This window comes from Taeniopygia guttata, chromosome 18, assembly GCF_048771995.1.
Source record: "Taeniopygia guttata chromosome 18, bTaeGut7.mat, whole genome shotgun sequence".
In the NCBI taxonomy this organism is placed as follows: Eukaryota; Metazoa; Chordata; class Aves; order Passeriformes; family Estrildidae; genus Taeniopygia; species Taeniopygia guttata.
The window spans coordinates 7830633-7856383 of record NC_133043.1 but is presented as its reverse complement, the minus strand read 5'-3'; the positions used below and the strand labels follow the sequence as shown (position 1 = coordinate 7856383).

Below are 25751 nucleotides of genomic sequence, written 5' to 3'. Positions count from 1 at the left end.
TCATGTGAGTTATAAATTTATCTTGCTGCCTGTAACGCTCAGCGGAGGCGACAGGAGAACCGGTTGTGAAGACTCGTGTGAGCAAGTGACAGTGACAGGGGAGGGAGGGAGGGAGCTGGGTGGGTTCTGCTCGGCAAACAGGGCACTAATTATTCCCAGTTTCTTCCTGAGTGAGTTATAACCCTCTCCTGGGCTGCTGGTGTCATGTTTTGATGTTGTCTGCTGAGCAGCCCTGGATAATGCAGCGCTCGTGAGCAGCTTGTCAGGATCAGCAGATGCTGGAGCGTGTCTCACTGATGCTGCTCCAGCAGGAGGGATGAGACTCTTCTCAGGGCCTGAATCCAGAGTCTTTTTAGGTAAAGCTCCCTCAAAAGACAGCAGGTTCCCCTCTTGTGGGAAATGAATTAGTGGAAAATTTTTAGAACTTGACAGAAGGTTTATATAGTGGGTATTTGTATGTAAATTTTAGGATAACAGATGTTATGGAGTAGGATAAATTTTGTTAAGAGTATTAAGAGCAACACTATTGTTAGTGTTTTAAAACACCTCTCAGTTACTCCATCTCTAAATAAAAACAAAAAACTTAATCCAACACCCTCTCCCATCCCCTCTGTCATGACCCGCTTATAGCGGGTGTCGTGATGGTTCCTTAGCCAATCCCAAAGTGCAAAAGACAAACAGCAGGGAACTATCAGTTTAATCACAGCAAATGCACCTTTATTAGGGGCCAAAAACAATAAATGTGATAGTGGGGTCAGAAAAGAAATAAAAAGGATAGAGAGAGAGAGAGAGAGAGAGAGAGAGAGGGGATGGGAATAGCTGCCAACACAGACGAGGTCCTCACTGGTCTGGATGATGGGGATCCATCTTGTTGTGTTGGGGAGAGTCTCCAAAGTCCTGCCCAACCCAGGGGTCCAGTTATAGTCCACAGAGGGAAAGGGGGGAACATGCAGAACAATGAGAGTCTATTGAAATTGCTACGGGGGGAACAGGTGAATCTACAGAAAATCATCCAGGCAGAACAAACACAATGAAGAATAAGTCCACTGAAGTTCCTGGAGAAGAACAGGTCATGCCATTCTCCCCCCTACTCCCTGTGGTAGGGGTCTCAGTCCTTGGGGAGAGGGTTCTCAATCTCTGTCTGTCACGGTGTCTGTCTGTCACTGCTGCATGCAGAGCTGGATTAGGCTCTCCTGGAGCCTCTGGGTGCCAGCCAGGGGGAAGCCATGTGGAGGAGCGTGCTGGGCAGCTCTTCAGTGCTTGGGGCTCCCTTCCAGCCTCTCTGCATCCTCCCCTTCCAAAGCCACTCTGTGAATCCTCAGAGGCTGGAGCAGCCAGCTGATGCTGGGAGAAGTTTTCTGGTTGGTGCCAAGTGGAGCTGGCTGGCTCTGGGAGCATCTCCTTGGCGAGGAGCTTTGCTGGGAGCTGATGGGTTTTTGATTTCTCCTGGAGCAGCAGGACTGGCTCCCGGGCTCCCCTGGAAATGCTGAGTTCGGCACCATGCTCCTCCTTCCTTGTCTAAATATTGGTGGGGAAAAAGGAGTTAAGAGAGGCACCAAAGGGAAGGCACACAAAGGAGGCAGAGCCCAGCTGCGGGGTGAGGGCTTTCTGCCCCAAATGTTGCCTTTTGCCAGCTCCTGCTGCATGCTCAACTGCCCCAAGGGCTCTTTGAGCAGTGACACAGCACCCACCAGTGCCATCAGCGTCACCATGCTGGGGTTTCACCTCCATGGCCAGCTCAGGGGTGTCCTTAATCTGCATTTTTTTGGGAACAGACCATTGTTTTGCCTGGGTGGGGAAAAGTTCTGGAATGTCTGCCCAGGGAGGTGGTGGAGTCACCATCCATGGGTGTGTTTAAACCAGCCTGGATGTGGCACTGGGTGCCAGGGTTTGGTTGAGGTGTTGGGGCTGGGTTGGACTTGATGATCTTGAAGGTCTCTTCCAACCTTGTGATTCTGTGAAAATGAGGGTGGATTAAAAGCATGTGGCCTCTCCTTCTTCTGCTGGTGTCCCAAGCTCTGCATCCATCCTTAGGTGCCCTGTGCTCCCATCCTTGACCAACTCATGGAAATGGAGTTTAAAGTGGAGCTGTAAAACTTTACTGCCCTTATTAAATTAGTGTTGCAGGCAGAGAAAGGAGAGCCATTAAAATAATGACAATAAAGGCATCCCTGGGGCTCCACATGACACTGAATATTCCTGCCCACTTCTGTGGGGATGTGCTGGGGGAGCAAAATGCAAAATGCAGACTTTGCAGGGCACAGAGGGGTAAAGAGAAGTGTCAGGGCTGCTGTTGTAGTGGTTAAGGCTTAATCCACCCTGGGAAAATGTCTCTTCCTGAAGAAGTGCCTGTTTCATGCAATTACTGCTCAGAATTGAATGCCTGTGGCTTAAAGAGGAGGAAAAAAATTATGCCATCAAACTTATTGGAAAATGGAAGTGTGAATTCACACATCTTGGAGTGGGGCAGCAGAGATGAGAGCCTCGGAGCAGGGATGTGTGCTGGCCCTGTGTCAGAGGAGGCAGGAGCAGCTTCCTGCTGCCCTGGCACTCTCTTATCTCCATAAGCAAGGACACCCAGGGAATGATTAAATCAATTAATTGATTTTCTATAGCTCATAAGGAAGTCAAATGGCATTTCCATCAACTTGTGATGAGCCAACACCCCACCATGGCCAGGAGGAATGTTAATGGCTCTTTATGCTTTTATTACCCCTTTTCACTCCTAAATCAAAATTCATCCCGAGCCTGGGAGGCAGCAGGTACTTCAGAAAATAAAACTAGCACAGTGGGAACCATAGCAGCCTCTGTAAAAGCTGGGTTTTCCCATTGATTTATTTGTTTCTCTGGCTTAAACGAGAGAGCAGGGCTCAGTTCAGCTTGAGAAGAGATTAGCTGAGGCTCATCCTGCAGCTCTGCCAGTGCCCCCCAGCCCTGGGGCCCTGCTTTGGGCTCTGCTGCTGCTTGGAGGAACCAGCACCTGGGCTCGCTGGAGACTGATGGGTTTGGAGGAAGGGATGATTTATTTGCCCCTGGAAGCAAAGTGGCAGGATGCCCAGCACTGTTTGGGCCAATCTTTTTGGCTGAAGGAGAAAGGGTGATGGTTTTAGAAGTGTTAAATGAGTGAGTTCTGCTGTTCCTGAAGCTTCACCTTTCGGGGCAGCTGTGAGTGTGGCTGTGGGCTGGATGTGCAGGGCTGGATGTGCAGGGCTGGAGGGTTGATGGGGGGCTGAGCCTCCTGCAGCTTCCCACTGTGCAAGTGCTGGGTGCAATCCTTCCCTTCCTGCAATCCATGGGGCACTGGCTCCTGGCAGGTCAGTTATCCCTGGATGAGCAATGGGCAGCATCAGGAGCACAGCCAGATGAGATAAACGCTGGTGCCCTTGGAGAAATGACTTTTGTAAACACCAAGAACCACACCAAGGCTGGTCACTGGCTCGTGGGTCTGTGGAGTCACTCTGGGGCTGTCCCTGTCCTGTGGGGCCTGTGTGTGCTGCTTTTCACCTGAAACTGGGGGTCTCAGCTGCAAATCCAGGGTCCAGTTTGCCCCCAGTCCCACAAGCATCCACCCCAGTGTGGGGTGCAGCCATGCCCCAGGAGCTCTGCTGTCCTTTGGGCTTTGCTAGAGCAGCTGCCCTTCATCCATCCCCGTGCTGGAGCCCTTGTGTTTTAGGAAGCAATTTAAAATCAATGTTAATCTTGTAATTTGGAAGCCTGTCCTGCAGCGTGAGGTGTTTGAAGTGCCGCAGAACAGCTTAAAATGCAATTTAAAATAGTGCTGGCTGGCAATAGAGAAGCAACTAAAAACTCCCTGCTGCTGCTTTTTTAAAAGAAAAAGTGAAAGGGGGGTGAGAAGGAGGAAGAAAGATGCGTTAAAAGATATATTAAACCAAATAAAAGCTGAACTGCAGCTTGTGTTGGGGTTGTGTGTATTCATCTCTCCTTCCCCAGCTTCCCAACTCCCCCAGCCCATCTCTAGGGGCTGTGGGGGAGAGATGATCCAGCTGCCTTCACCTGCAGGGATGGCTCTTGGCAGGACTCCTGGCACTGTCCCCATGTCCCAGAGGGGACATCAGCTCTCTGGTGTGTGTATGGCAGGGTAAGAAGCAATAAAGGTTGGGGAGAACAGCCCTGGGCTCTCCCTTGCAGCAATGAAAGGCTCCTGACAGGGAGTGTGAGTGTTTGCATTGCTCATTTTCCTGCCTTTTCTTATTTGTATGGAAACAGGGAGAGGACATGTTTGGGTGGAGCTGCAGCTCCTACAGGCTTTCCTTTGGGATGGGAGGGATGGGATGGGTGGAAAAGCATCGGGACCCTCTTGTGCAGGCTCAGTTCGGGGTCCTGCAGCTGAGGGAGGGAGGAATGAGACCCCAAAGCCAGCGGGGCTGGGACAGGGACACCTATTGTAAATGCAGGTGAACCCAATGGGAAGAAATGATGATGTCTGACTCAATTCAGAAGGCTGAATTATTTCTTTATTATAACTATGCTAAAATACATTAATAAACTATATAAAAGGAGAATACTAAAGCTATATAGTACTCTCTCTGATGCTAACACAACTCGTGACCCTCTCTCTGTCCAGCCCCAGGTAGGTTGGATTGGCCACCAGGCTCAAACAATCCTCACCAGAATCCAACCAAGCAATCACCCCAGGTAAACAATTCTCCAAACACATTCCACATAGGAAAAACATGGAGCATAAATAGAAATTGTTTTCTCTTTCATTTCTCTCTGTGCACCTCTATGAATAATCCTGAGAGAGAGAGAAATGTGCTTTCCACAGCCACCTCCTGGGGCATCATGCCAGCTGGAGAACCCACAGTGTGAGGGGCAGAGCTGCAGCTCGTGCTGCTGAAGCTGTTGGCCATGCATCCCAAGGATGGCTTTGCTGTTGTTACAGATGAGTAATGAGATGGTTGGCTCTCACAATTAAGGGGTAAATGTTATCTATATGCTAAGAGAAGTTTTGGAGATGTATAGTTATGTTACTGTACTATGTGCTCACCCCTTGCATTGTTATCATGGGGTGGTAGCTGGGGCATTTGGGGAGGGTTGGCTCATTACTGTGTAACACCTGAGCTCCAACCAAGGTGTAAAAAAGTGATCTCCACCCCTGGACAGCCAGGAAGGAGTCACTGACAGGCCTCCTAGGGATAATAAAAGGGGGAGCATTATTTTGAAGATGAACACCTGGCTGGTAGGGACAGGGTCTCCCTGTGCTGTAATTTTTTTCCTTATTTAGTCCTTTTGTTGTAGCTTTTGTTAAAGTTTAATAAAATCTTAAAAAGTGAGCAGTCATTTTTCACACTGTGAGATGGGCAGAGCAGTGCCTGGCTGTAGGGGTGGCATGAGGCCTCCAGGAGAGATTTTTGGGGCTGAACTGGGTTATTTCCCACTGCTGGTGCTGCTTTGGGCAGCAGGGCAGAGCTGGGTCTGGCTCTGAGCAGGGAACTCCTGCAGCTCATTTGTCCCCCTGGTGCCCTGGAGCTCAGGCACCGCTGCTGCAGGCAGCACAGGGAAAGGCTGCAATTCTGCTGTCCCACAGCTGCACCTGCAAAGCCCTGGGTCAGGTCCTGCCTTAGGGTTGTTGGAAGGGCACAGAGGGTCTGACAAGCTCTGCCTGCCCAGGGATGCAGGGAGAGGGAGGGAAAACCCCTGAGGCTGCACGCTGACACAACAGTGTCAATGCATAAATCCAGGAGTAGGTGATAGCAGTGATAGCAGGCAGGTGGGACATAATCTGCTTTACCAGCCAGTGACTTAAGGCTGCTTAATTTGGCTGATTACCAGGGAGCTGCTCTGCTGCTGGCACTTCCAGATCGATGGTGCAGCTGGAGCTCTGCTCAAGCGTCCAATTCACAGCAGCCCCTGGGCTCCTTCACGGGCACCTCCTCCCCATGGGCCTCCTGGTGCTCTCCTCCTTTGGGGCACTGGCTAAGCAGGGCTGTATTTTCTCTGTATGACTTAAATGAGTAAATCTGGAGCAGTTTAATGGCAGATGTGGGTGGATTTGCTGGCAGCAATAACTGGCTGGGAGCCCATGCTGGGGCATGGGTGCCCTTAAGGGGTGCAGCCACCCTGAGGGACATTGTCCATCCCTGGAGCAGCTTCCCCAAAGGGATGGAGACAGGAGGAGGGCATTGATGCAAACCTGAGCGTGGCCTTGGGCTCTCTTGTTTCCAGTTAGAGCTGGGTCTCTGGGCCGTGATTGCAATGGATTATGTGTCAGAGTTAGTCCTTGGCTAGTTGGCTCTTTGGTCTTTTAATCTGCTTGAATCAAAATCGATAGTGAAAGTAAATAGAGGAACATCAGAGGGGCAGGCAATCGAAGGGCTGGGGCTCTGCTCCCTGGGAACATGCCAGGGTGAGTGCCCTCACGGGAGGATGGGATCCTCAGGGCAGCCCTGGGTACCACCCCGAGGTCTGGGTCTGCCTCAGCCCCACTGGAGATCCTCCAGTTTCCTCTGCACTAAATCTTTCAAGACTGTGCTGCCCTTTTGAGGGGTTTAAGTAGCCTGGAGTTGTCCTTTAAAGGAGAAAACCACAGCAAATGATGCTTTAGATTGAAATTAATTCAGCTGGTATTTTCAATGGACATAGGCAATATCTCACTCTGTCTGAGCTCCAGTACCAGCAGGGGATTTGCTGTTGTGGGATGGCCAGGCAGGGCTGTGACAGGGAGGGCACCAACAGCCAAGCAGCCAGGTAATGGATATTGGGAATACAGTGTGGGATTGCATTTTAAAGGAGACTCAGGGGTGACCTTATTGCTCTCCTCAACTCCCTGAAAGGTGGCTGTGCTCAGGTGGGGTTGTTCTCTCACCAGGCAGCACTGACAGAACCAGGGAACACAGTCTCAAGCTGCACCAAGGGAAATTTAGGTTGGATATTAGGAAAAAGTTCTTCACAGAAAGGTGATAAAGTTCTGGAATGGCTGCCCAGGGAGGTGGTGGAGTCACCATCCCTGGGTGTGTTTAAACCAGCCTGGATGTGGCATTGGGTGCCAGGGTTGAGTTGAGGTGTTGGGGCTGGGCTGGACTCGATGATCTTGAAGGTCTCTTCCAACCCAGTGATTCTGTGAATTCTGTAAAGGTCAGGGAGATGCTTTGGTGCTGTTCACATGGGTCTGTGGAGGTGTGGGTTGAGGCTGTGCCTTTCTCAGCTGCTCTCCACTCCTGCTTGTGGTAGGCACATTCTTCTCTCTCTCAGGATTTTTCATAGAGGAGTACAGAGGAAAGAAAGAGAAAACATTTTCTATTTCTGCTCCTTGTTTTTTTTCCATGTGCAATGTGTTTGGAGAATTGTTTACCTGGGGTGACTGCTTGGTTGGATTCTGGTGAGGATTGTTTGAGGCTGATGGCCAATCCAACCCGCCTGGGGCTGGACTTTGGAGAGAGGGTCACGAGTTGTGAGTTAGATATAGTAGTTAGAAAAAGTAGGTATGTAGTTTTATCTCCTTTAAATAGTATATTAATGTATTATAGAATAGTTATAATAAAGAAATTATTCTGCCTTCTGAACTGGAGTCAGACATCAGCATTTGTTCCCACTGGGCTCACCTACATTTACAATACCTGCATGCTCAGAGAACCACAGAAACACAGAATATCCTGATCTGGGAGGGATCCACAAGGATCCCTGAGTTCACTGACCTCACCTTTGAGGTCAGGTTGGCACACAGAGCAGAGCTCCCCTGAATGCTCATCCAGGCTCCTGTTCTGGAGGTTCCAGTGGCAGGTACAGGCTGGGGGTGACGCCTGCTGACGGCTGCTTTCACTCCAAGCAGGTATTTTAAAGACAAGTACATCATTAGTGAATTCCCTAGGGTTTCAACCCATCCAAATTTGAGCATATTGGCTGTTGACTATTGCTCAACCACACCGCTGATTTCACAGAGAAGCTATTCCTTCTTCCATGAGACATCACCCTTAGGGGTTGCTTTCCTTTTTTCCCCTGATTTCATCCAATTACTTAGCTATGTGCTCTTCAGAAGCCCCATAAATAATTCTCCTCCCTCTGCTGTGTTTACCAGCGTGTCTCATGAAATCCGGTAAGATATGATTGATTGCAATCATTATTTCCTAGTGCTGCTATGAAAACCTCTGTCAGTTCAGTGATTGCCTGGAAAGCGTGGCTGCCACTCAGGAAAACTGTCAAAACCCTGTCATACTTTAACAAACTCCAATTAATCTATCAGTTGGGTTTACTTGTATTTGCTGTCCCATCATTGCTGGTTATCAGGGGAAATTAGAATATTTTTCCTTTCTAATTAGCGGCTTGGTGGCTTTGTTTTTTAAAAGAAAGTGTTTTTCAGCACTGTTTAATTTTTCAGAACTGTTGTACTGGGTTTTTGTGCTGTTAAAGTGGGTTTGGGTTTATCCTGGCTGCCTGCAATGCTGTGGGTAAAATCTCCTTGGGGATCTTCATCACTGGCTTTAGAGAGAAGCCTGAGCTCCTGGCCAGGATCTTCTCCACCCTCTGGATCCCTGTGCCTGGCTCAGGCAGCTGAGCAGCCCTGGGTGGGAGTCTGAGTCTCTGTTTCAGGTTAACAAATTAATCCTGGCTCTTGCATTTTTAAAAGAGTCGCTTCAGCACTTTTCCTCCTTTCTTCTGGTTTTAATGAGACACACTTTCCAAGAGATGTAATAATCATTGCCAAAAACGTCAAGTCGTTGTTAGCTTCCTTAAGCTGCTGGAAAAACAACAACAACAAAAGACCAGGAACAGAAAGAGAGAGGTGTTGATGCGGAAGAGCTTTGACTTCATCTCCGAGTGCCAGGGGAAGGATGAGGGAGATGTGTCCTGCCACAGCTCTGCTTTCTGGCAGGCTGCCGCAGGAGCTGTCACGGTGCCCCTGATCCCACCATGGCCACACTCGCCCTCATCTGAACACCCAAACCACCCAAACACCCACACTGAGGCCTCCAAACACCCACACTGAGGCCTCTGTGCTGTTTCACGTGCTCAGTCAGCTCCTGTGGTAAGGAGGAACCTGTGCCAGGGCTGCCCAGGGCACACAATGCCCCTGGGATGCCTGATCCATCCCACCGCCCTGGCTGTGCCAGGATAGGGAATCCCAAACTCCTGCTGGCTTTGCAAGACTGGTTGTGCATCTGTTTGGAGGTGCATGAGGTGTCCCTAAGTCCTGATGGGCACCCAGGACATCCAGCAGCTCTTCACCTTCCCTGTGCTGCCCCCCAGCTCCTGCTGCTCCCTGAATTAAATATGTGCTGCCTTTTGGAAAGCACACGAGAGTGGAACGGCAGAGATAAGCTGAACGGGAGAGGTTCAGGGGATTATGCACTGATTAAGTTATTACCAACGTGAAATGAGCCGAGCTGAGATGAAACAGGAGCTTTATTTTCTGTTCCCTGGCTCCGGGCTCGCTGCCTGTCACTAGATGGCAAATCAAGCTGGGAGCCAGGAGCTCCTGGATCCCCCTGTGCTTTCCATGTGGCAGCAGGTCAGTGCCGTGCAAACCCATAGGAAACAGTGTTGAACAGGGCTGGGAATTGGGGCCTTCCCTGCTGGGGGCGTTTCTGAGATGCTGGGCTGGGCCACCCACCCCATTGCAGATTTGGGCAGAAAATCTGTTCTTTTCTGTAACAGGAAAATCCAGTGCTGCTGGGAGGATGTGCTGGGGGAGCACCACGCCTTTGATTAGTGTCCCTTGTTTTTCCTTAAGCACCCTCTGCAGGCTGCTGCCAAAGGCAGGAAGGATGCTGGGCTAGGTGGAGGGTGAGAAAGAGAAGTGCCAAATGAAAGGCTGTTTGCTTGGTGCTTGGGAATCAAATCAGTTTGCCATGAGCTCTCGGGACAGGCTGGATCAGGTGGATAAGTCAGGAGTTCATGGCTGGATCCAGGCTGAGATAAGCACTGAGCTGGAGGAGCCCAGCTGGATTTGGGCAGGGATTTACACGGGGGGCAGCAGGGCACTGAGATGGTCCTTCCACCACCGAGCCCAGCCATGGGGGTGGGGAGCACAGGGGCTGGGGCAGCTGTGGGGCTGGGGCAGGGGGCAGGGGGCCCGTGGGGGGCTTTGGCAGTGCCAGCCTGTCTCAGCTCTCTCTGTGTGCTGCAGTGATGGGCGCGCTGGAGTCCCGAGGGGTGCTGCGCAGGATGAGCGACATGCTGGAGATGCTGATGAAGAGGATGGACATCCTGGCCAGGCTGGAGAACAGCACTGACTTCCACAAAGGGGATGAAGCACGGTTCCCTCTGGACAGGTCAGTCAGACCCTGTGGAGCAGCGCTGGGCGTGGGGGCTTTGCAGGAGCAGAACACCCCAATGTGCTGAGCTGCTCTGAGGGTGGTGGGACCCAACGGGACATGGGGCTTGGGGAGATCTTCTTTAGTCTCATTTGCCATGTCTGGAACCTTTTCTTTTGGGATTTCTGAGCTGACTGTGATTTTTAGGGTTAGTGGTCCCACTCCCAAGCTTGTCAGAGTTCCAGAAGCATTTGCAGTATGCTCTCAGGCACACTGTGTGATTTTTGGGGATGTCCTGTGCAGGGCCAGGAGTTGAACTCAGTGATCCGTGTGGGTGTTGTCTAACTTGGGATATGCTGTGATTCCATGATTTCCTGTCCCAGCTGCAGGTGTGGCAGTGTCTGCACTGCTGTGCTGAGGTGCAGCTGGAGGTGGGACTTGCCGAGCAGCACCTGGCATGTGGGATGTGCTCCCTGAGCTCAGGACACTTGTTCTGTGCCTGTACTCCTCCTGTAGTAGCTGTGGAGCTGGTGTTTGTTTGAAATCCAGGGATGATGTGCTCAGCCTTGGAGTTGAGCAAAGTTTAAAATGTGCAGAAGGGCTTAAAATGATGCCCTGGCTCCCTGTGATGCACATCTCAGCTGGCAGTGTGAGAGATGCCATCAGCCTCCCTGTTGTGGCACGCTGTTTTGCTAAAGAGACATTTCCCTGTGCTCTGGGAGCTTTTAAACATTCGTTGGTACTAATTTGAGTGTCAGTGCACAAATGGTAACTGCTGGTGGGGGAGCAGAGATAAAAAACCACAGGGGCAGCACTTGGGACAAATTTGGCAGCGTGGAAAACATGCCAGTGTGGATTTTGCTCAGGTGGAGCCTCGGGTGACACAGGAGAGGTGACTGGCAGGGATGTGACATGCAGGGGTCACCCCTGCCCTATTCTGTGCTGCATCCTGCTGGATCCCTCATAACATTCCCACCTCCACCTCCTGCCATCACTGTGCTTTTCCCTGCTCCCATCAGCATTTCCATCCCTCTCCCTCGCTTCCCTCACGAGCCTCTTTTGTGCCTATAACAGAAAACAGAGTCAGTGAGCCTGTGATTAAAGGCAGAGCTCTGCCACAGTACCTGCACACCTGAGTTGGAGCTGCACGGGCAGCCATGGAAAGTCTGGTTCTGCCTTTTTTGTAGCATCCTTTCCAGCACTGAGAAAATATAATTTGCCTCAGCCATGGTAGGTGCTGGGATTTTGTTGTTCCGAGGCTGGCTGGTACCCAAGCGAATGAGATCACCAATAATCCCAGAGAGGAGTGGACAGGACTATTACAGCCAGCCACTGGAAGGTGCTTGCTCACACTGAACAATTTTCTTAGCCAGTCTTGTGTTAAAAGAACCAGTAATTTCAGGTGATGGTTGTTTCTCTACACCAGCAGCCAAGAGAGAAACTTAAAAGCATTTCTGTGGGCTGGCAGCAATGGCTGCAGATGGGGATTTGGTGTTTCAGATCTGCTGTGAGAGCGATGGCTCTGAGGCCATCACCTGGAGAGAGGATGGGAGCTGATGGACCCACATCAAAAGAGCCTCAGGTTTTGTGTGTGTGCTCAGATGGGCCTGAGTGGTTGAGATCACAGATGTCTTAATTTGCAGGAACAGAAAGTCAGGGGCAACGAGTTTATCCCCTTTTGCTCCTTATAAGTCACCCCTGAAGAGAAATAAATTCTCTTCACCTGATTCTGCATCCAAACCCCATCACTCTCCTCTCCTTCTTCTCACCTGGCCTCTGAAGATCCCATTCTGGTCATGGGGTGAAGCATCTCCAGGTGAAGCAGCCACCACAGGAGAGATTCTTGTGGGTGGGATTTTGCTGTGGCAGTCCCTAATGAAGCACTGGCAGCATTTCCCAACATTTAGGAAGCATTTCCTGAGCTCTCCCTTCCTTCCCTGCAGCCCTGGGTCTGGCTGAGGGCTGTGCCAGAGGGGATGTGATGTGTTGGAGGTGTTACAGCTGTTCTGGATCTCAGCAGCTTTGAGTGACTCCACCTCTGCTGCCACACGTGCTGCCTCATCCAGGGTGACCTTTCTTGGCTTGTCCTGGTCCCTGCTGCCCTTTGAGGGGTGTGTGAGGCAGCTGGAAGGGTTCAGAGCTGTCCTGCTCTGAGCAGAGCCTGGCTCTGTGCTGGCCCCGCAGCTCTGGATGCTCTCTGGAGCTGAGCAGAGCATCCCACGGGGAATCCAAAAGCAGCTGTGGCGTCTGGGTGCTGAGGTCCCTGTCCCTCTCAGGGTGACCAGCTGCAGTCCTGGGGACCCCAGTGCTGAGGTGGGATTGGGCACTGGAGCCAGCAGTGGCTGCTGGACCCAGATCAGCCCCACGGAGACACCCGGGTGCTGTTCCCTGTCAGGATCCCGGGATTCCACCCTGGGCTTGTCTCCTTCCCTCCCTGTCTCTGTCTCTTTGATCACCAGTGACCGACTTGAGGCTGTCAGGGTAAGATAATACAATTAAAGGGTGGTAATTTCAAAGGGATTTTATTCTTCAAAGCATCTCCCTGCTTGGCATGGCTGCTGCCTTCGTCTCCTTCCCGCTCTGCACGGCTGCCAGCGTGGGCTTTGTGGTTCCCAAAAGTGGATTAGTTCTTGTTTTTACAAAGTGCTCTCCTGCTTAAGGCTGGGTCTCCAGTGGAATCAGGAGGGCTGGGTTTTGCAGAGCTCCAGCTGAGAGGAAGGAGGTGAAGGCTTTGCTGAGCTTTGTGGAGTAACCTGTTATCGGTGCCGGGACGCCCGACGTGCGGGAAGAATGATGTCCAAACTGCAGTGATTTCAGAAGGCTAAATAATTACTTTATTAAACTATATTACACTATATCACACTAACAAGAACTATCACTAGCTAGAAAAACCCATGACTCTCTGCTGAGAGTCCTGACACAGCCGTGGATCCAATTGATCCTTGAATCCAAACCACCATCACCAGAATCCAATCAAGCAATCACCTTGGGTAAACAATCTCCAGAACACATGGGCACAGGCACAGGTAAGAATTGTTTTCTTCTCTCTGTGCTTCTCCAGGAAAAAACCCTGAGAGAGAGAGAATTATGTCTCTCTGTTCAGAGAATGTGAATGCCATAACCTGTGAGCACTTTACCATTCCAGCACAGGCTTGGGGTGGCTTTACCCCCTGGAAAGTGCAAGGAAAATTCTGTATATGCAGGGTGGCATTCATGGCCTGCCTTGGAAAGCCTCACAGCTTTCCAAGCTGCAAAATCTTCCTTGTTCCATTAGGGCTGTCTCATTGAATACTCCACAAGTGCCTCGTGTCCAGCCCACCACCCCTTTGCAATGTTTTGGATAAAACCCTTGGAAAACCCAAATGTCCCACTCCAATTTTCTTCCCTTTAGAAGAAAAGGTTCTGTGGGATGTCCCACAGGCTGCACCTGTGAACCCCAGGGGTTGCTGGATCCCTTCTGCAGCCCTGCCTGGGCTCCCTGCATCCTGCCCGTGCTGGGAAGGGAGGGATGGATTCCCTAACGAGGGCGAGCAGGCTGCCAGTCAGCTGCAGGAAAATCAATACTGCTGTTAATTGAATGCAACCCTCGTAAATCATCAGAGGGGAAGGAAATTAGGAGTACTTATGGAAGCCTCCTGGAGAGCTGTTTACTGGGCAAGGGAAATATTAGTTTGCAGGGGAAGTGTTGATTTCTTGCTGAAAAGCATTTAGGAGGGAGGGGAGGAGGGGGTGTGAAGTGGCTGACCCAAGCTGGTGCTGTAACCCAGCAGTGCTGGGGCTTGGAGAAGCCCTTTGCCAGGGGCTGGGCTGCCCCTGCCCACCTCATCCCCCAGGGACGTGGCAGAGGGGGAGCCTGGGGTCTGCAGCACTGCCATTCCTGGTCATCCCTCTCCCCACACGGTGGTTAGCCTGGAAAGGATGTTATTTGCTAACTCCTGATTAATCTTCAAGCTTAATTACTGCCAAGGCTCAGTTAATTTCCACACACTTTAAGTATTTGTTCTTGTAATCATTACATGACTCCATATTCCTCCAGTAATTAAAAGTCTTGCAATATGACACTAAATGGATGATGTTCCTGCATCCTGCCAGCCTGGCTCTATTAATTCCTGAATTGTTGCTGGTGGGGAGCTGGCTGCAGTGAAATCACAGCCAATGCTGTGGTCTCCTGCTGCCCAGGTGAGCCTGGAGCCCTCTGAGCATTGCCTCCCCATCTCCTGAGGGGCTCAGCGGGGGCAAAGCTGTTCAGAGCAGCTCAGGGGAGGTGAGACCTGTCCTGTGGTCCAGCCTGGCTTTGCTGGGTGTTGGTCCTGCTGAGGATTGGGACACAAATTTTAGAGCATCAGGCACCCAATAACCCTCCAGCTGCTCGAGCCTGTAGATAAATATATCTGATTTATGCCCCAACAAAGTGGTGATCCCATAACCCTCCATTTCATGATCCCCTGTGATCCCATAAATAATCCCACAGCTGCCCAGGCCTGTGCCTCAGCCCAGTTCTGCTCTGAGGGTCAGGAAAAAAAATGAAGGTTTGGGCTTGTGGCTTCAGCTTCGTGTTCTGCTTGGGAAAGATCTCAAAGCACTTCATAGCATGGATAAAATATTTTCATTAATGGTGTTGGTTATACTTTGCTGGCTATGCTGGTGAGCTACAGGATTGGGTTGGAAAGCTGGTTTTCATAATTTTTTTTACGAAGTTTATTGCCAGCTTACTGAAATGTCAGTGTCCCCCCTGGGGTGTGCAGCCATGGGCTCTGGGTTAGCTCAGGGGCTCTTGGAAAAGTATTTGTGTGAGAAATATCACCCACAATCAACTGAAATGAAAATAAATGGAAGTGCTTTAGTGAGTTAAATGCTCCTGTATTTATTATGTGATTTATTATGTAACTTGGTGTTGGAGCAGTTCAGTCAGGGCTCTGCCCATGCATCATCTGGAATTTGCTTCAAATGAGTTTCCGAGGAACGCTCCCATCCCAAGTCATGTTCTCTGGGAGAATTCCCAGTGAGCACAAACACGGCCAGAGTGAGCTCAGGTCTTTTCTCAGCTGTTTGTGCAGGGGACACCAAGCTGTTTGTGTCACCCTGAGGTGGAAAACCTTGGGATGTACAGAGACCCCAGAAATTACACTGGGAACAAATACTGTCCTCTGTTTTTTTTTTAACAAATAATTTTATTTCATTTTAATTTCCCATCCAGTTGACTGGCAGGAGCAGCCTGTGAGGAATAAACCCACTTCTTGGTGGCATGGGCCTTCTCACACGTGCAAAGCCAGGTGCCACATCCCTGTCCTTGTCCAATGTCAGGAAAGGCACTGAGGGTCTGAGTGACCTGGCAGAGCCCACTCCAGGGGGGAGCAGAGCAGCTGTGCCTCAGCCCTCTGCACTTTTTTCCTCCAGTATGACTCTACATTTTTACCACGCTGATCATAAGCAGAGCTTTGGACTTTTGCTCTGCTCGCTGGGGGTCTGAGCCTTTCCCAAGTGGGGCAGGATGTGGGACCCTCCCTGCACTTCCCATCACGGCACGGGGTGTGCTGCTCTCCCACCGCAGGAGCAGCAGCTCAGCCCAAGGCCTGGCTGCTCATCCAAGCTCAGGGAACAGCACTGGAGTGATGAGGATTAAATCCAGGGTTACAAGGCCAATAAATATCAACCACACAGCTGAGCCTCCTGAGCCGCTGCTGCCTCTGGTGCTACGCCTCCTGTGTTGGGATTGTCCGTGTCAGGGGATTGGGACACAAATTTTAGAGCATCAGGCAGCCAATAACCTCCCCTGGGTCTGTGTCCTGCCCTCTCCCACATGGGCAGGACGTCCCTGGTTTCTGATTTTTGGATAGAAACCATCTCAGAGAGGATGTGGAGATACAGACCAGGGCATGGATCTCCCAGAAATGGTTTTCCTTCAGCATGGATGAGTTTTACTTGTATTCTCTTATGTTAGTGGAGCAAAGCTTTTAATTTCTCCATCTTCTTGGACATTTAAATGACTTTTTTCTTGTTATCCAGCACTCGGATGAGGGCTTTTCCCCACATCCCTGGGACCCCTCAGCTTTCCAGCCACTGAGGTGTTGACTTCACAGAGTTGGGTGACTCTGAGTGTTTTCCATTGGAGGGGGCTGGGGATGAAGGGACAGATGGGTGGATGGGAAGAGCAGCCTGAGCCCTCAGGGTGACCTGCTGGAGATGCCCTTAGGGCTCATTTCTCCTGGAGATGTCCCAGCTGTTTGAACAGGCAGCACCTCACAAGCTGCAGCAGGAACCAGGAGGAGGGGAAAGATCCTTTTCCCTGGGCATTCCCTTTCCCTTCCCTGTGGGATTTCAGCTCCCTGTCCTGGAGACTGAGGCTGCTGTGGGGCTGGATGTGATTTGTGTCCCCAGAGCAGTGAAACAGCAGCCCCAGCCCTGCTGCTTTCTGCTCTGCTTTAGGTCTTTGGGCAAAAAAACTTAAAACAATATTTAAAGAGGCAAATGGCAGCACAGGCACTGGATGTCAGCAAGTGGAAATCCTTGGGTAAACTGCTCTGTGCAAATGCTGAATTTGTTGATGTATTATCTTCAGAACATCTGCTTTTCTCCATCTGTATTGGTCTTCCTAAAGCCATGGCTTTCACAAGTTAATAGCAAGAAATATTGGCTGAGCAAGCAAATATGTTTAGGCCTTGTATTATGAAGACAACACACAAAGAGAAAGAGATTCATCTTTTCATAATGCCACTTTTATAAAAGGCAATAAAAATAGAGTGGCTTGTAAAGGGATAAACAGGCTGAACCTGAGCTGGTGCTGCGGAGTTGGGGACAAGAGCAAAGTGAAGGGAACCAAATTAATGCATAAAAAAGTGACAGAAAACCCAGCCTCCGGCTGTATTCTATGGCAAATGATCTGTCAGTGGGGAAAGATACATCTTAATAGCAGTTTTTGAAAGGAAATGAATACTGTATACAGAGCATTATAAGGCACAGTGTGATCTGAATCTTAATCAACAGGAGGAAATATAAATCTGCAAATAATAAAGAAGAAATCTATATTGATGGTTAGGAGTAAAATACTGTATTTGCTGTAGTAAACGGTTTTAAGGTCCCCGGGCAAAAATTGTTCCAGAAAAACTGTGGTAATTTAGTGTAGTTTCAATAGCTGGCACAGTGCCAGCACATTTTGGTGGCATTTAGCATGTCGCTATGGAAAAATTTAAAAAGCAGGAAGGGAAAAGGCACAAAGCTGCTCCCTGGGCAGTGGTGATGCTGGAAGGAGGGAGATTCTTTTTCTGCTGGGCTGGCAAAGGCTGTGCTGGCATCCTGGCTTGGATACAACCACGTGGAGGGGTATTCCTGCTCTGCTGAGCTGTTGTTGAGCAGAATAAACCACTTACCTTGTCCTTCCTGGTGTCTCCAGTTACAAACAACAAGGCATCGAACTCCTGTGAGGCACACAGAACCTTTTCATGCTGGAGATATACCTTTAAATGCTTTATTTTCTTGTCCCCTGCCTGGGTGACAAATCGCTGTGCTGATAGTTGATGTAACTTATGTTTAACCTGCTTGTCACCTCCTTAATGCCTTACACAAAATTTGCTGCTCCCGTGATGGCCTTGTTACCCAGCAGATACAAACACTGGGACCTGTCAGTGATCTCAGCTGGGAGCGTGGCACTTCTCCCCAGGTGTGAAATCCCTCGCTCGGAAAAACCTCAGGAGGGTTTGGAGGCATCCAGTTTGACATGCAAGGGTGAGGAGCATGGGAGATCTGAGCCTGGTTCTGTGTTTCAAAGGGACTTTTCTACCTTTCTCCTTCTCCTTTTGATGCCTCAGGTTTTAGCTTTTATATTTTTCACATTTTGTGCTGCTTTAGTGTGTAATTCTGAGCTTCATATGAGGGGATGGTGAGCTCTCTGCACACAGTAGGGAGACAAAAGACAGCTTCTCCAGCTGGGCACCAAGGACAAATGATCCAAATCTCAGGCCCAAGAGCACAAACAACATGGAATGAGGAGAGAAAAACAAGCAGGATGGGACTGCCTGGGCTAAAGCTGGAATTGGACAATGAACTCCAATGTGGAAATGGAGCAGAACTGATCCCAGGGAGAGCCTCCGGGAGCGCTCGTGCATTTTGTGCCATTTTGGTTCATCTTGGGTGCAGCCCTGGCTAAGCTATTGTGCTGCCCAAGATGCATCCACTGGGATCTTTGAATAAATCCCTACTTTATTCTTTAGCTCTGTCCAGCCTCTCTCCTACATCAGCCTTCACAAGGCATGACTTTCATATGTTCCAGGAGTCATGGTGGACATTTTTAGTGTCTCTTTCCAGCAATCCTCTGTGTTTTGGGGAAAGCCTTGAGGTGCTCATGCAATGCCTGGCTTGTTTGGAGGACTGGAGTGTGATGCTCAGAAATACATTTTGCATCTAAGGGCTTTGAGGCGAAATTTTTGTGTTTGGGGAGCAGCTGTAGCTTCACAAGATCCGGGCAAGCTGGCACGGAGCCTGGGCCGGCCCTATTGCCCAGCACTGTGGCTGCCTGGCAGGACAAGGCTGAGCTGGAAGAAAGCCATTTATTTAAAATAACGATGCTGAATTTTGTTTGAGCATTTCTGTGGCTGCCCAGTGCTCAGCTCTGGCTGAGCTGAAGTCTGGAGGTCATCAGTGAGGAGGTAGGGGCTGAGGTTGCTGTTGATTTTAAAGGCTCATCTGGTTCCTTGGGTGTTTGGGAGCAAGTGAGGATTGGGATAGCTTCTGGGAAGAGGCAGAAGCCAGACTGTGAGCTAATCTAAGTGCTCTGAAGGGTGAGAGCAGTGCTGCTGTGACTCTGGTCATCCTCCCTCCTTGCCATGAGTGATGGAGAAACCTGGGGAGCATCTTCACAGAGCCCAGATCCTTTTCCTGTTAAAAACAAGAGTTTGGGGTCACTGGCTCTAAATTCACTGCATCCATGTGATGTTTCCTCCTAAATTGCCCATCCAGGTGTTTACTGAGTGCTTCTGCATCACCTGTAAGGTCTGAGGCTGCTTGCTGGTGGAAAAAGAGTTGCGGAAATGGGGGTTTGCGAGTTTTCAGACCAGGACAATTTTATCTCCTTGGAGCCATGCTGACAAGCAGAGCTTTCTCAGGTTATTTTTGTGCCCATGTTTTCCCAGGGCCTCACGAGCAGCCTCCCTGCTGCAGCGGTTACAGCAGGATACCTGGGGTTTATTCTCTGCAAAGGTTGCAAGTGACTTGGGGGCAATGGTGTCCTCTGCATTTAATTATTATTTCTTAAAAGCCCAAGATCAGTGGCTCCCTGTGGGGATATGCAGCCTGAATATTGATGGTCGTAAACCATGCCAGAAGGAAAAATGTGGGCTGCTCACTGCTGGCAAATGGACTTTAAATCAACAACCGAAGCAGTGTCGGTTCATAAAACCAGGATTTTTTTAGCCTTGAGGACAGAGGTACTTTAAATCCCAGCCTTCGGGTTCACTGATCTGCTGGAGAACAAACATAAAACTTCACCACGAAGGATCTGACATCAGCATGTATTTTTTGTGCCACGGGTATTCAAGGTAGCCCTTTTGGTTTTGCTCACTGCATGTGACATTCCCTTGCATTATAACGACCTCGGCGGCAGCAGGAGGGAAAACTCACGACCCAAACACTGCAAAAGAGGAAATTATTTACTGGGATATCTTGTGGAGATGTGGTGGCTGTTTGTGGCAGGTATCTTAGGTTGGAAATGCAAGATGTGCTGGGGGTGTGTATTCTATTACCATCTGTCAGAGAGGAGCAGGTATCTGCTGCTCTTTGGGCAGTTTGCTTTATCTCTCCCACACCCAACCCTCCCTCCAGGAGATCTCTGCTGTTCATGGCCATGATGATTCCACTGCTTCCCTGGGCAGGCTGTTCTAATGCCTGCCCTCACTTTCAGTAAAGAAATTTTTACTGATATCCAATTTAAACTTCCCCAGGTGCAACTCGAGGCTGTTTTGTCTGGTCCTAACACTTGTTCCTCGGGAGGAGAAGCTGATCCCCACCTTTGGTGGATGGGCTGGCTCAGGACATCGACGTGTCCTGTGTGTTTTCCATCACTCTGCTCCAAGCCCATAAACTTCCTCAGCCATCCTCAGTTTTACCTTATTTTCTCTGTATTTTTATTCTTTTTCTCTTTTTTTTTTTTTTTTTTTCCCACCACAGCATCCTACTGCAAGACCAATTATCACAGCAGAGGATTTTCAAACACAGCACATCTGAAATGAGAAAAAACATTTTTTTGTCAGTCTATTTAATATTTTCCCCACATAAAATGCACAGGTGGATCCATGTTTAACAGCACACTTCAAAAAATGGCAGAATATGTATAAAACACTGATTTAAATAGGTTTTCAATCAAACCTCCTGGAAGGCAGTGACTTCTTTCCTGTTTAATGCTTCACCAGGCATTCCCATGTTTCATCCTGGAGCTAAGTTCAATCTGCTGGCAGCTTCCAAGGGCATGGATTTTGCTTTGAGTACCTCTGAATGTCACCACTGGGAGACATCAAGTTCTCAGGGTTAATTTGGTTTCTTTCCCAGGTTCCAGCCAGCAGCTGGGTTGATGGAGAGGATCCAGGCCATAGCTCAGAACGTGTCAGACATTGCAATAAAGGTGGATCAGATTCTCCGGAACAGCCTCCTGAATGGGAAAGGTCAGTGGCCCTGGGGCTCCCCGTGCTCCAAACCCCCTGTGTGTTGTGCTGTGCCCTTGGGGAGGTCCAAACATGACAAATTTGGTGAAAGTCCCAGAAATGGAGGCTGATCTTGAGGTTGCCTTCCTTGGAAAACTTGTGCCTGCCAGGGGGAGGAGTGGTGACAAATCTGAATGGCTGTCAGGAATAAATGCTGGAGAATTAAATGCAAAATTAAAGGTGAGGAGCAGTGCCCAAGCACCTGGATAGAAAAATTTGGTGGTTTGGATCCAGACTCACAGGGGCTGGCATTCAGCACCAGGAGAGACATTCCCATCCCACTGTGGCACTGCTGGGAGGGCAGCTGGGCTCTGCAGATGTTTCCCCACATGCCTGTGTGGTTCTTGGGGTTTAGGCTGGAGATCCTTCCACTGCCTCTTGCACCTCATGCTTTTCAATTATGGGCAAAGGAGGGCTTAGAGAGGGGCTGATGGCTTTTATTGACCCAGCCATGAAGGGAGAAAAGATCCTGATGCCATTTTAACCACTTTATGGCTTATTCTGGAAGTCACCCTGGGGGCTGAGTCTTCTTCCAGCAGCTGAGCAGGACAGTTTTTATTGCAAGTTTACAGCACAAAGGCTGTTAAGGACTTCCCTAGATCCTGCAGCTTGCTTACAAGGGTGGGGATAGGTGGAACCTGGGGTCTGGACCAGGCAGAGGGTGCAGGGAAGTGCTGGAAATGGATCTGCTGAGATTTAGGGAAAGAGAACATTCCCAGCATTGAAGCAGGGTGGTTTCCTCTGTTTCTTTCTTGATTTTGGAACTATACGCTTCACATCTTGATGTCCTGCTCCATCCATGGGATGGGGCTGTCTCCCAGCCAGCTGTGGCACCAATGAGCATGCTTGGGGGATGCCAGCCCTGACCTGTCCTGTCCCGTCCCGTCCCGTCCCGTCCCGTCCCGTCCCGTCCCGTCCCGTCCCGTCCCATCCCATCCCATCCCATCCCATCCCATCCCATCCCATCCTCTGTCATGCCCCAGCTCTCCCCGTGCCCCAATTTGTCTCTCTGCAGTGATGGAAGGCAGGAGAGATCAGTGTGAGGTGCCCAGGGACCCCAAGTACCCGGACTGTGCTGGGAAGGTGGAGGTGAGTTGGGATTCCCTGCCTGGGATGGAAAGGCCCAAAGGAGTGACCCTGGGGGCTAAACTGGGAAGGGCAATGGGGAACGGGACGTTTTCCAGAATAAAATCTTTGTTAATGTTGGAAAGGTGCAGCCCATTGAAGGAGGAGGAGCAGAGCCAAAGGTGGGGAAAGCAAAGCAGGGCTGTGCTTTGAAGAGGAAACACAAGGGAGGTGTCCAACCTTCTCTGGCGGCCTTTGCTGCAGAAATGGGATTGTTTTCCCCCAGTAATACCCTCCCCAAATGTACCTTTAGCCAGAGTGGTACAAAGCACTGAAGCCACAGGCTGCAGCAGAATCAGCTGTGAGACCCTCCCTGCCTGCAGTTTGTGTTCAGTGCCAGGAGCAGAGCGAGGAGGAAGCTCTGTCACACCATCTCTGGATATCTGGAGCATTCCCTGGTGCCTGGGGAATAAGCCCAGCACTGCCCAGAGCAGCACCTCGTTCAGGTGGCCAGGACCTCCATCTCAATGGGTCCTACCTGACCCAACCTGCTCTTCATGGTGGAATGCAGCCTGGCACTTGGCCCAGAGTGTGATGGCTTTGTCAGAGAGCATATTTACATCAACTAATTAAAAACATTGCCCTTTTCCCTCCTCTACCCAACCTGCTTCGAGCTCAGGCTTCTGCAGGGCCCAGTCTCCCTGGAAAGATGTTGAAGGGTACAAGAAAATGATTTGGAGGGCTGGATTTTTCACTTCAGGGGTGTTAGCCAACCTTTCCTTCCACGATTTGAGTAAATTCAGGATGTAATGCAATTGTGGTAGGCTGTAATCCCATCTCCCCTCCTGGTGATTGCTGTGCTTTACAGATTGGGCACAGCAACCTGTCCCTGAGCAGATTTGTTTTTGTAGTTGAATTAGGAAGAGGCTGGCAAGAGCCGTTGTGGGGGATGATAAATCACTGCTCTGGTCCCTGGTTACTCTCCTCCTGTGAAATCATCCCTGGGGACTGCTGGCAGATCTGTCTCCTGCCCTGCTGCTCCAGAGGTGATGAGATCAGCAGCTCCAGAGCAAAGCCAGCCAGAAGAAATCCCTGTGGCGCATCATTTCCTGGGGATTAATGACTGTGCCCCCAGGGAAGGCTGGAAGCAATGCTAGAAACCCAGGGAGCCCCCAGCAAACATTCCTGACTCTTCCTCTGCCCCCACATTCCCTGGAGGCCCCGAGTGGGTGAACACCAGCCCTTTCTCCACCCTCTGCCCTTCACTTTTATCTCCCAGACAGAGAAAAGGGATGTAGAACAGAGGTTTTCCATAGCGGGGGCAGCTGGCAGGGCTGGCACATCTCCTCCACGAGCCCCACGTGTCTCTTTGCCCCTTGCAGTGGATGAGGGCCCGCTGGACCTCTGACCCCTGCTACGCGTTTTTTGGCGTGGACGGCACCGAGTGCTCCTTCCTCATCTACCTCAGCGAGGTCGAGTGGTTCTGTCCCCCCCTGCCCTGGCGGAACCGGACGGTGGCCGTGCCCTCGCCGCCACCACCGCCACGGGCACAGGTAAGGTGGGCCCAGCCTGGCTCCTGCTGGGCCAGGGGTTTTTGGGGAGGCATCAGCAGAAATAAACATTCAGTGTCGACAGGGGCACGATGCCTCAGGTGGGTTTTCACAGAGTCACAGGGTGCGTGGGGTTGGAAGGGATCTTTGTGGGCAGGGAATCTTGCAGTGGAACAGGTTGTTCCAAGCCCTGCCCAACCTGGCCTTGAATGTTTCCTAGGAATGGAGCATCCATCACCTCTCTTTGCAACCTGTGCCAGTGTTTTATCACCCTCACCAGGAAAAGTTTCCTCTTTTTATCAAGTCTGAGTCAGCTCTCTCAGTTTAAAACCATCGCTCCTCGTCCTGTTGCAACAGACCCTGCTAAAAATTCTGTCCCTGTCTTTTTATAAGTCCCTATAAATATTGAAAGGTTGCAAGAAGATCTCTCTGGAGCCTTCTTTTGTCCAGGCTGAACACCTCCAGCTCCCTCAGTCTGTCTCCACAGCAGAGATGCTTCATCCCTCCGATCATTTTTGTGGCCTCCTCTCCTCCACTCCAACGCATCCGTGCCTTTCCTCTGCTGAGGAATCTGGCTTCCCATGAGGAGCCCTGGGATCCCTCTGGCATTTGGGGCGTGAAGTGGAGGAGCTGCCACGGCTCCAGGGGAGCAGGAAGGGCTGGGATCACCTCTGCTGAGATGGCCAAACCTCCCCCAGGCCACGGGGCAGCTCGGGGGGCTCCTCTGGCGGCCGCTTTCCCTACACTCACCGTGCAGAGCGTGCTCCTTCCCTAGGCAGCTTTCCGGAGGGACCTGGCTCGCCTGCTGGAGCTCATTGGCACGGGCAAAGAGTCCCTGAGCTTCATGAAGAAGAGGATCCGGCACCTGGCCCAGCAGTGGCTGCGGGCGGCGCGGCGCCTGGAGCAGAGGCTGGCGGGGCGGCAGCGGGACCAGAAACACGTACGGGGAACAGGCGGGCAGCTGAGCCCGGGCACAGCCGGGAGGAAAATTCATTGATGGGAGCGTGTGGGTCTGTAGGGCTGGTCTGTTGTCCATGGACATGACACCACGGGTGTTTGGGATGTGGCAGGACTGGTGTTGCCGAGCATGGGGTGGGTTTTGGAGACGGGTTCTGGTGGGTGGAGATGGTGTCCAGCTGCTGTTGGAGTGTGGCAGGTCTCCTCTGAGGATAAGCTGAGGTTCCTGGCCATCCTGTTGGGCTTTGGCCCCCGTGTGCTGGGAAATCCAGCTCCAGCCCGTGGTTCAGACTGTGATGGACATGGAGAGCACGAGCCAGGCCCCGGGACACAGAGTGGCAGTCAAAGGGCCAGGCTCTGGCCATTGGGTCTGTGCTAATTGGACATAGATCATTTGTCTGCACACCTGACTGAGCTCCCTGAGTAATTACAGCCTGCAAAGGAGCTGGAGGGAATCAGGGACCATAAGTCATTCTGGGCTGGAAAACCCAGATTGTCCCTTTCCCCAGTGCTGAGCCCTCTCCTTGTCTCTGCAGATCTTGGTCCATATTGGCTTCCTGACGGAGGAGTCGGGGGACGTTTTCAGCCCGCGGGTGCTGAAGGGAGGCCCTCTGGGTGAGATGGTGCAGTGGGCTGACATCCTGGCTGCCCTCTTCATGCTGGGACACAGCCTGAGGGTCACGGTCTCCCTGAAGGAGCTGCAGAGGTGGGTACTGGGTTGCATCGAGGTCTTGGGTGGAAGCACCAGGTCTGGCAAGGCTGGGGGAGGCTCTTTGCCCACCTGCATCTCACACAGTGCTGGTGCTGTGCTGCACCACCAGCGTTGTGGCTAGGAGAGATCCCATCCTTCTACATCCCAGGAAAGTGGGAAGGACTGGTGTAAGGTGATGTTTTATACGGAGCTGATGTGGATGTATCTGGAGCAGGGCTCTGCCCTGTGGCTTCAGTGCTGGATCTGAGCAGAATGTTCCCTGCTGCCAGCACACAGCATCACCTGTGTCCCCTGACACCTGCCTGGAGCTGGCCATGGGAAAGCTCCCTTTGCCACCCCCTTCCCCAGGGATGCTCCCTGCTGGGCTGGTGGCCAAGTGGCTGCAAGATGCAGGTGTCCTGCAGGTCACTGGCTCTTCCCACCATGCATGGCTACACTCAACCCCTGGGGCTTTGCTGGTGGTTGAGTAGTTACTGCCCTTCCCCTTCCCCTTCCCCTTCCCCTTCCCCTTCCCCTTCCCCTTCCCCTTCCCCTTCCCCTTCCCCTTCCCCTTCCCCTTCCCCTTCCC

General features: G+C 51.1%; 1 protein-coding gene across 2 annotated transcripts in view; it reads left to right on the top strand.

The window, feature by feature from the left end:
- Positions 1 to 25751, top strand: part of MGAT5B (alpha-1,6-mannosylglycoprotein 6-beta-N-acetylglucosaminyltransferase B) — a 65878-nt gene that overhangs the window by 12044 nt on the left and 28083 nt on the right. For both annotated transcript variants that reach the window (XM_041719819.2, XM_072936985.1), the window contains 6 exons: positions 10085 to 10229; positions 20748 to 20860; positions 21915 to 21988; positions 23347 to 23517; positions 24290 to 24454; positions 25008 to 25177. In XM_041719819.2, coding sequence (XP_041575753.1) covers positions 10085 to 10229; positions 20748 to 20860; positions 21915 to 21988; positions 23347 to 23517; positions 24290 to 24454; positions 25008 to 25177 — 838 coding nt within the window. The remainder of the gene's footprint in view (positions 1 to 10084; positions 10230 to 20747; positions 20861 to 21914; positions 21989 to 23346; positions 23518 to 24289; positions 24455 to 25007; positions 25178 to 25751) is intronic.